Below are 11202 nucleotides of genomic sequence, written 5' to 3' on the forward strand. Positions count from 1 at the left end.
GTAAGTATCTAAAGCCAGATATGAACTTAGGTCCTCCTAACTCCAGGACAGGTACTCTTATCTACTGTACCACCTAGCTGCCCCATGGGGTTTCTAACAGTAACGTGCAGACAGTATTGGGTACCAATAGCTAGGTTGGTTGGAGTCAAGAAATGACATTCTATTGTCAGATGTTCTGCTTTGGTAAAACAACAGAAGAATTCCAAAGACAGATTTCTAAATTAAGTGATTCTTTTCTTTCTTTAGCTTGTCATGAAACAGACTGGTGAATGTGATCAAGAAATAGAACATCTGAAGCACCAATTAAAAAATTATTCAGCTGAATTTTCCTCTGAAAACATTTCTCCTGATCAAACTGCCACCCTGCCCCAAGTGCAGGTGAGTTTCATTCATTCATTCATTCTAACTACTTACAGAATTTTTTCTTTGACCTGGAAGCTCTGCAGTTTCTTCTGGAAGGAAACTGGAGGATTCTTTCTATTTCCACTTTGAGATCTGGGCAGTTTTCAAGATTTGTTGAAATAGGATGTCTAGGATCTTTTTTTTTTTTTTTTTCATGACATTCAGAAATTCCAATGATTCTTGACTGCTTTCTCCTTTATTTGCTTTCCAGTTGAGTTGCTTTTGCTGTGACACAATGTGAGATACTTGTATTTCCTTGGAAAATTTTATTTCCTTGGCTCATTATAACTACTTGAACTAAGCAATGCCCTTCTTCCCCAAATCCTAAAACACAAAGAGAATTATAGCCATGGTATGAGGAAGCATACTCCTACTGTGTATAAAGAGAAAATAAAAATTGTCTCTTACTTCAAAAAGCTTGCCTTCTGGGAGAATATACTACTTTTCCAGATAAGTAATTATTAGATCATTTATGGAGGGAGGAAAGAGAGTTGGAAAAGATTTTGTAGGAGTTGATAGGTTTTGTTCTTGAAAGAAATTAAGGTTCTGGGAACAGATGACAAATTGTACAAAGGCAGGAAACTGAATACTGACTTCTGGTAATTAGTATTGTACAGTGCTTAGAACCATGTGTACTACAAATTGCATTCTTGCTTTCTGGAATATTGTATTCCAAATTCTTTGCTGTTTTATACCAGTGGTTACTGAATAATGTGTGATTCTGATTATGATATGATCAAGTACCCTTGATACTTGAATTCTTTATCTTTCAGAAGGAAACTGGAAGATTCTTTCTATTTCCACTTTGAAATCTGGTTGGTTTTTTTTTTTCAAGTTTTGTTGAAATAGAATATGTTTTTTTTTATTTTTTGGGGGGTTTTTTTATTATGATATTTAGAAAGTCCAGTGATTCTTGCTTGTTTTCTCCCTTTTCCATTTTTTCAGTTTAGTTGTTTTTGCTGTAAGATGATTTATACTCTCTTCTAAGGCTTTTAATTTTATTTGCTGTTGATTACTTTTCTGATTCCTTTTCCCCCCATAGTTCTTTTCCAGTTTTATACTGAAGCACACTCACTCCATCCATTAAAACATTTTAAAATTTCTTTTCTTTTAACTTTTGTTTCATCTCTTCTAATAATTCTAGTTAACTTTATGTGCAAGTTATGTTTTTCTCTAAAGCATTTCTTGTACATGATTTTCTAAAACATGTACAAGCTGTGTTTTTCTCTAAGGAATTGCTTGTACATGTTTTAAAAAATCTTTTTCTTCTATGTTTGTGTCTTGAGTGTCTTTGCCACCATAGTGCATGAACTATGTTGGATTGCTTTGTTTTTCATTGTCTCTTTTTGCCCATTCTTCCAAACAACTTCCTGACTTTGGACTTGGTTTTAGGGCTGGATTCTGTCATACTTCTAGAAAGAAAGTCTGGACTGATCCTGTTGCTGCTTCCTTGGGTCATTGAATGTCATGTTATTCCAGTGTTTCAGTGATAGTCTGATGACTTACAAGCCTTCAGAGCTCTCAAAGGGGATTTGAAAAAAGGGAAAGTCTTATTTCTTCCCCTTTCTTTCTCCCTTTCCAGAGCTCTGTTCTGAGCTCTGCAAGCTCCTGACACAACTTTGGGTCTCTGTGAGAACAGACTACTATATTACACCCTTATCAGCAAAAATTTCCAGTGATTTTGGGTTTACTGACATGGTTATTCCACTGAAGTCTTGGAAAGATGCTAAAAGTGTTGCTATTCTAAATTTGGGGTTCTCACTACTATTAGCTTCTGAACTTACTCCTTTCTAGGTACACCAGCTAGAATCTCTTTAGCTGGGAATGGCAATGCCATCTTAGAGCTCTATCAATGCAGATTTCTTTCTAACTTCCCACAAGGCACATCTCATCTGCCTCTTTCTAATATTCTCCCAGGCCTCTTCTGTGCACCCCAAATTAGTCTGCATTTCCTCTGTGCTTTGTACATACTTCTCTGTATACATGTTGGTTCCCCTAATAGTAAGTTAGCATTTAGAAGGCAGATGTCTGCCTCTTTGTAGATTTAGATTAGAAGGGATTTCAGAGTTCATCTAGTCCAACTTTTCATTTTACAGATCAGGCAAATGAAGCCCACAGAGGTTGTGACATACTGACGATCATAAATGTCAAAGATGAGATTTGAACCCAGGACTTTTAATCCCAGAGTTTAGTTCTCTTTCTATTATACCATATAATAGTATTTATAAGTTTTTTTTGAATTGAATTAAATTGAAAATCCATTTCTTTCATGTGGTCATGAAATTCAGTATTCTAAAAGTTGTATTTCTGATTACTGTGAGTTTATTTCTTGTGAGGTAGGAATGGAGGGATGTAATTTGGAACTCAAAGCTTAAAAAAAAATCCAAATATTAAAAATTGTTTTAACATGCAATTGGGAAAAATAAAATATTTTATATTAAAGTTTAAAAAATAAAATAAAGTAAGCCATACAAAGAGGAGATATACAAAGTCTTCCAAAAGTCTTTGTGCAATTTAAAATTTTAATAGCTTAAAGCTGCACCTTGTTTTTTCCTTGTGTCATAGCGGAGTTCAGGAATAAAATAAATCTGTGAGATATTTATATATTCCTCCCTTGGCCACCACAGTAGTGAGGTCATAAAAAGAGAAATGCCTTTGGAGCCAGAGAAACTGGATTTTGATCCTGTCTCATCTGCCTTTATGGCCTCAGGCAAATAAGCCTTAGTGTCCTTAGGGAAAGTAAAAGTTGGATTAGATGTCCTCTTAAATCTTTGGCTTGAAATCTTTAATCCTACTAATTTATTTCTAACAGTGAAATCTGTCACTTAAGAGTTTCCATTCTTGATAAAACAAAATAACCATTTTTCTCCACACAGAGAGAAATAGATAATATAAAAGAACAGATCCTAGATTTAAATCAGAAAAAAGAAGACTTGTTGATGGGCTTGAAGACAACTGTCCTGGCTCTCCATCAGCGTTTGCAGCAAGAAAAACAGGAAATAGAAAGGGAATCAGAGGAATCTGGAGTGGCTGAGAGGGATGATTCTGAGTGGAAAGTAAGTATCACTTCACTAGCAACAGACATTTAAGTTTCTACTACAGCAAAACCCTGTCACAATAGTTAGAACATTGGTCCTGGAGTCCAGGAAGTTCAAATGTGACCTCAAAAATTTCTAAGTGTATGGCCCTGGGTAAGTCTTTTGCTTGCCTCAGATTCCCCAACTGTAAAATGGGGATCATAATAACTTTTTTAATAAGATGATTTGTAAAGCACTTAACATGCTTGTTTCCCTCCTTTTTGTAGGCCCTAATAAAAATATCAAGATGGCTAAAATGTAAGCCAGAGTCCCAGCTTTTAGGGAACCTCCAGTGATGAATCCACTAATATGGATTACAAGGTGTCCTAAAAATGCTAGTGTGGTTTTAAACTTTAATAACTTAAAATAGTTTTTTGGTTTTTATAAATTATTTTATTGTATTTATTTAAATAATTTTAGGGCATCTAGTTGTCATAGTAAATGGAGTAGTCAGGAAGATACCTCTCCCTAATTCAAATTTGGTCTCTTATTAGCTATGTGACTCTAGATAAGTCACTTAATCCTGCTTGCCTCAGTTTCTTCATCTAAAAAATGAGCTGAAGAAGGAAATGAAAAACCACTCCAGTACCTTTGCCAAGAAAACCACAAATGGAGTCACAAAGAGTCAGACATGTTGAAATGAATGAACAACAACAATACAAATAGAGTTTAGAATCTTACTGACACTTTGGGATTACTTTGCATTTTTTTAAAAAAGAAACAGTTTTGGCAGTATCTCACACAAAAGTTAAAAAGTGGCAGGAATAATAGTAAGGAGATGAGGTCTGTCAAATTTCTTTTTTCAACCCATCTGATGTTCTTTATTTTAGTGCAGTGTATCACAATATGCACTGTTTAGAAAATCCTTTTCTAAAAGGAATTGCTAAGCCAGAGATTGTTCATAAGCATTTTTAAAAAATCACCAAAAACCTCAAGGTGTGTTTATTCTGGATGTGACCCAGGCCTGTTACGCATAGTTTGTTAATGAGATGCTTGTGAAATTCCTGTACTAGCTAGGCAGTAACCACCCTTTGAAGTCCCCACCTCCCTGTGAAAGAACAACCTCGTTTCAGTCGGTGGGAAGTGTGGTAAAGTACCTTTCTGACCCAGATGTTCTAGGATGATGAGACAGGGAAAGAGAAGAGTCAATACAGCTGAAGTGTCTCTAGTTTTGGGTCCCAACAACCCCTAGTGATTTAGTCAGCAAACCTAAACAAGCTACTCTGTGCACACAGTGTAGAGCCATAGGTGTGGAGACCAGTGTGGGTGGCAAAGGACTTAACAGATCTACAACTGGGATAAAAAGTAAGTTTCAAAAATAAATTCACAAAAATGTGGAAAGGAGTGGTTGGGTGTGATGTTGTAGGATAACTTAACTGGCTCTGTTTTTGTTGTGTATATTTCAGCTGAAAAGGAAAGGATCCATGTTTCTCCCACCATCAATTGTTGAAGAGATAGAAGAAAGTTCGCAAAAAAGTGAAGTAAGGAAAAGACTATTTTTAATTGCTAAATTTTATTCATCTGAAATTCTAAGATAAAAGAAAATTAAGTTAAAGTAAATGAAAGTGAACACAAACAAGGAGAATTTTTTTTTAAATTAATTTTGCTGTGTTAGGTTTGAAATGATTTTGTTCTAGGTTTGTCTTTATTTGAAGTATCAGAGATGTAATGATAACAAAGCTGTTTGTGACTGATTAAAACAAAAAAAGAGCAAACTTCCTTGAAATATTGTGAAGTTTTAAGGACATGGTATTTGTTGCTCAAAGTTTCAAAAATTAAACTTTATTATATTTAAATCCATCTTTTGCTGAAAGCAGTGTCACCTGAAACAGCAATGTTAAAAAGTAATGCTATGCTACTAATTCTTAACTGCTCCCATTATAGCTCATAGAACAAGACATTTACAGATGTTTTTTTATGAAATCAATTTCAATTTCATTCCTATAAAAAAACTTAGATTACAATAGATCCTCTGAAAAAGAGAAGAAAATTGCAGTAACTAATAGTTTGCATATCTCTTGCTCTACTGCTAAGAGGTTTAATGCTCATTTTATAGATTGTCAGACTGATCCCGGGTCATTCAAAATGGTTCTATTTTTTTTTAGCTTATTTCTAGCTTCCCTGGGAAGCTGGTGAGAGCCCTAAGTAGAAAAGAGATCCATGTGAAAGGAAAGCGAACCCAAAATTTCCATACTCTTTCCACCAGAAAACAAATCCTTGTTGCTTTGTGGAAAGAAGGGATGTGAATCTACATATGTGGACAAGATAACAGAGGCAAAAAAAAAATTTTAGAACACTTCCAATTTGACATTTTTAAAGATGTAGTTCAGAGCTAAATTTTCTAAATTTCTCCAATACTTATTCTAAAGATTTTAAATCCAAACTCTCAAACTAGATAATTCTTTTTGAATGAAAAAAAGAGAATATAAGGCAAAAAAAACTGTTGGTTAAGGAAAAAAAATGCTTCAAAAGAGACAGTCTAATAATTAAAGAAGTCTTGCTTAAGGAAAGGTAATGGTGGCTATTATGAAAAAATCTCTTCTATTTATTAATGTTAATTCAATAAATAATGTCTTAGAATGGAGATGAGAAAGCAGAGTCATCCAGTCCTTGGCTGTTACATTGGGAACATGAGAGAAACAAAGAAGAAGACAGAGCCTCCTCTTCCTCTGGAACACTCATACAGGTACCCATTACTAATTTCCTTTTATATATTCCATCTCCATCACTAGCTTTCTGTTAGTTTAGAGATTTTATGCCTTTCCATTTTTTTTTCCTGACTTTATTTGAACAAGCACTGAATATGTAAAATATCTACCTCACAATCCATTTGGGAAACAAAAATAAGAAACCTTAAGTGTGTGCATACTTTTTATCCTAGGAAATATAGTAAAAAAAATATGTATGTATATATATATATATATATATATATATATAGTAAAAACTGAGTCAACATTTTAGCACTACATTCCCTTGTCCATGTGTATAAATATAAAGACAGTAACTATCATTTCACATTTTAAAATTTGAACATAAAAGTATCATCTGGTTGATTAAACTGTGCTCAGCTTTTAGAAGATTTGATTTAACAAAATTCAAATATAAGAAAACCCTACTCTTACTGTCATCATATGTGACCTACTCAGCAAATCCAATGCCCTTTTTCTCATCCCCCTCATATTCCTTCTATAGCTTTTTATATTCCTCCTTTCTTGGTTTCCATAAAACTATAGCCTCTTTTACTTGCTTTGAATGACAGAGATGATTTGCATGGCTCCTGAACAAGGATAACAAGCAAATTCATGAAAGCACTTCCTATTTTTTTTTTAAAGGAAGAAAGAAAAGGGCATTGTACCTTCTATTTTCTTCTTTTCTATTTCCTTTGCTGCCTTCTCTTCATCTTTCTGCCCTGTTCCTTAAAAGGTTTTCTCTTTACTGTCTTCTATTTTTGTTATGTCCTATATTTTCATTCTTGATAATGTTATATGCTATCCTCTAATGATTTCAACTGTATCACCTATTGTAAAGAGATGGTACAATAGATATTGTGCTGGATGTGGAGCCAGGAAAGCCCGAGATTAAATCATGCTTCAAATCATGCTTACTAACCAAGTAACTGGGCAAATCAGTGAACAGATTTCAGCCTCAGGTTTCTGCACCTCAAAAATTAAAATAACCTATGTCCAGGGTCATTAAAAATGCTTTTCAAACCTTAAGACTGTATATCAAGGAGTTCTTTAACTTTTTGGTCTCAAGCTCCTTTAAGATTACTGAAAACAGCCAAAAGTGTTTATGTGGGTAATATCTAAATGGATAATAAAATAATTAAAAGGAATACAATTTTTAAACTTTCATTTATTAGTTCATTTAAAAGTAATACTAGTAAACATGGATAATACATTTTATGAAAAATAACAATTTTACAAAACAAAAAAAAATTTAGAAGAATGATTATTTTACATATTTTTGCAAGTCTTTTTAATGACTGGTTTAATTGAAGACAGTTGGATTCTTATATCTGCTTCTGTATTCAATTTGTGGCAATATGTTGTTTGGCTTGAAACATGTGAACAAAATAAAGCCAGCCTCATACAGATATATCATTAGAAAAGGAAAAGATATTTTAAAAAGCAAATAATGTTATTATTGCTATGTAAATAGTTTTGACTTCATAGCCCCTGAAGAAGTCTCAAAGACCATCAGGAATCCCCAGATTACACTTGTTTTGTGTAAATGTTAACTTTTATTATGATAATGGATTTGCATATGAATTCTTTCCATCTTAATGCTTTTGTTTGTATATCTGTATACACACATATGTATCTATAAATACATAGGTACATATATGTTTCTATTTTTAGAGAAAGTGTCTGACCTCTCCTTCTCCTAGCTATCCCTACCTCAAATTTAACAAAAACAAAATTACGCCCATCAGATCCTCACCAAAACCAGTTTTTCTTGTTTTTCTAATTGCTATTTAATTGTCAGTGATCCCAGACAGCCAAGTTTAGAATCTTGGAATCATTGATTCTTCCATCATCTAAGTTACATCTAGATCCTCACTAAGTCTTACTAATTTTACCTCTGTAAGATCTTTCCCATATTCCTTGTTCAATTCAGCTGCTACCACCCTAGTCCAGACCCTCCTTATGACTTGTATGGTCTCCCACAATGACTTCCTCCTGATCTCTGTAATTCCCCATTCCCCATTCTCAACCATTCTACCTGCCTGCCATTTCCTAAAGCAGAGCTTTGATCATATCGCTCCTTTTCTTAAAAATTTGAGGAGCTCTTCATTGTCTTATCAAATAAAAACAATTTCTATGGCTTGACATTTAGGGCACTCCACAATTTGGCCCCAATCCTGTATCAGATTATTCTCCCATTCTTCCCTCAATCCATGCAATGCCCAAACTAAACTATTTGCTGACTTCTCTTGTGAAAAAGAATTGATGCCTTCCTATTTCATGTCATTCTTTCAACCTAAAATGCCCTCCCATTTTTGCTTTTCAAAAGTATATCTAGCATGTTTTACACGATTAAACATGTATAACATATATAAAATTATTTATTGTCCCAGAGAAAATAGTGATGAGGAAGGGAGGGAAATTTGCAGCTCAAACTTTTTTTAAGTGTTTATTAAAAATTTCCCTTACATGTAACTGGGGGAAAAATAAAATTTTATTTGATAAAATTATACCTATCCAGTTCAGATTCCATGTCCTCTGTGAAACCTCCTCTGAAGCCCTAGTTCAAAGTGATATTTTTCTGTTCTACATCTCCCTACAAGATATGTTTATGTTCTACTAGGCAGTCTAATAATTTTTATTGAGGTATTTTATTCCCCACTAGCACATAAGCTCTGGGAAGTCAGAGATTGCCCTGGTCATCTTTATAGTGGCACCAATGTTTAGCACAGTGCCACATACACAGTAAGGAGTCAATCAACTTTTGTTTAATGAATGGATGATTTACAGAAGTTCAAATTACATTTTAAAAATCTAACTATTATGTGGAGACAGAAGTATTGATGGTCAGCATTCCCATTTATTATTTTTTACTTGCTGTAGTAGGACACTGGGAGGACATATAATCTGTGAAAGAGTGCTTTTAAAATATCAGAAAGAAAACGAAAACCAGAGCTACCAAAATGAAATTTTATTAAATGATTTCCTATGTTGGGGATTTGGAATCAATTAATTAAAAAAAAACAACAACAACAACAAAAAAAAAACAACTTTCCAGACCTAATTTAGCTTTATGCTCCTAGGAATAATGACTTAGCTAACCTCAGTTAAAGCATCAGACATTCAGTTGCAGCACAAATGTAAAAGCAAACTAGATTACATTGCATAAGGAACAACATGGTAGACCAGAAAATGTGAATTTGGGATATTTGAGTTCTAATCCCAGACCTGCTTCTGCTTGCCCATGTGACCTTGGACAATTCAAGTAAGCATTTATTAAATGCTTATTATACAAAAGGTCTGGTGCTAGGTGTTGGTGATAATGATTTAGAAAAAAACAAACAAAATAAGAGCAACCTACCCTGTCCTTGTCCCCAAAATACCTTGCTTTCTTAATGAGAATTCAATATGTATATGAATAATTTTAAGCTAATTTGAGGGAAAAGAGAAGAGGAGTTTACAGAAATCTTTATGGAGGAAGTGACATTCAGTGAATCATGAAGTATTGTGAGTGACAGATAAGGAGAGAAGTGCATTCCAAGCTTGAGGAGGGAATGTGAAAAAGTACAGGAACAGGAAATGCGAATGCCAGGTTTAGAGAATGGTTAGAAATCAAGTATGGTTGGAATGTGGAGTTCATGAAAGAAAAAATAGAACATTCAACTGAAAAGTTATGAGGGAACCAAATTGTAAAGGGCTTCAAATGCCTGACAGGAGAGTATTTTATTATATAATATATGGGGGACACTGAAGAATTCTAAGTAGGGGAGTGATATGGTTATTATGATTATAGAGAGGCAGCTAGGTGGGACAGTGGATAGAGTGGCAGTTCTGGAGTCAGGAAAATTCATGTTTCTGAGACTAAATCTGATTTCAGACTCTAGCTGTGTGACCCTAAGCAAGTCACTTAACCGTTTTCCTCAGGTTGCTCATCTGTAAAATAAGCTGGAGAAGGAAGTGGCAAACCGCTCCAGTGTCTTTGCCAAGAAAACCCCAAATGGGATCAGGAAGAATCAGATATGATTAAAATGACTAAACAACAACATGATTAAAGAAGATTGCCTGACAGCTATATGGGAAATTTAAATGGTCCAAATGATGAGAACCTATACTAAGAAGCCATCTAATTAGTAAGAGAAGGAATATAAGAAGTGCTAAGGAGGTAAATAAAAAAATTGCAGCTAGATAGGGAATGAGAAAGAGAGAGAGAGAGAGAGAGAGAGAGAGAGAGAGAGAGAGAGAGAGGAGTCAAGGAACCAGTCAGTCAACAAAGGTTTAATAGTATAATTACAGGCCCTGTACTACAGAAAATCTAAAGTAATCAAAAGGGAAAGACAACATGTAAATAATTAGGTACATATAAGATATATGCAGAGTACTTAGAAGATAATCTATGCAGGAAAGGCAATAGAGCAGGGAAAAACCTCTTGCAGGAAGGGGGTATTGAGCTGTCTTGAAGGAAGCCAGAAATAACAAGAGCCTGAGATAAAGAGACAGAATATTCCAAGCATGGAATAGCAGTTGCAATGAAAAATGGGTTGTCCTGTTTGAGAGCCTACAAGTAGGCCAGTTTAGTTAACTTATAGAGGACATGAAAGGAAATAAAGTATAAATCAGGAAAGGTCAGAAGAATGTGCAAGGGAGTTTGTATTTGATCTTAAATAAAGATCCATTGAAGCCCATTGATCAGAAAGAAATGGTTAGAACTAGACTTTAAAAAATTCACCTTGAGTGGAGGATGGATTGGAATGGAGAGACACTTGAGGTAGAAAGTCTAATTCAAATGTTATTGAAATAGCCTAAGTAAGAGGTAGTAAAGGGCTAAATTAGGGATGAGGCTGGTAAATGGATAGAAAAGGACACATACAGGAGATGTTGTGAAGGCAGAAATGAAGGATTTCAAAGTGAAGCCCTTTAAATGAAGTACTAAGTCTTTGGGAGGATGGTGATACCCTAGGAAGAAATTGAGAAGTTTGAAGAGGAATGGTTGGAGGCAGGAAGTGATGATGATGAATTCTTCTTTGGCCACATTGAGT

At 34.4% G+C, this 11202-nt stretch overlaps 1 protein-coding gene and 1 pseudogene across 5 annotated transcripts in view; both read left to right on the top strand.

The window, feature by feature from the left end:
- Positions 1-11202, top strand: part of SYNE2 (spectrin repeat containing nuclear envelope protein 2) — a 385421-nt gene that overhangs the window by 233219 nt on the left and 141000 nt on the right. For 4 of the 5 annotated variants that reach the window (XM_074290333.1, XM_074290335.1, XM_074290334.1 and 1 more), the window contains exons 65-68: positions 247-378; positions 3279-3458; positions 4886-4960; positions 6058-6165. In XM_074290333.1, coding sequence (XP_074146434.1) covers positions 247-378; positions 3279-3458; positions 4886-4960; positions 6058-6165 — 495 coding nt within the window. Of the gene's footprint in view, positions 1-246; positions 379-3278; positions 3459-4595; positions 4785-4885; positions 4961-6057; positions 6166-11202 lie in introns of those variants that run through there. The other variant, XM_074290337.1, reaches the window with a different exon arrangement.
- On the top strand, positions 6703-6802 carry LOC141559214 (U6 spliceosomal RNA; annotated as a pseudogene).

The sequence above is a fragment of the Sminthopsis crassicaudata genome, chromosome 2 (genome assembly GCF_048593235.1).
Source record: "Sminthopsis crassicaudata isolate SCR6 chromosome 2, ASM4859323v1, whole genome shotgun sequence".
Taxonomy (NCBI): Eukaryota; Metazoa; Chordata; class Mammalia; order Dasyuromorphia; family Dasyuridae; genus Sminthopsis; species Sminthopsis crassicaudata.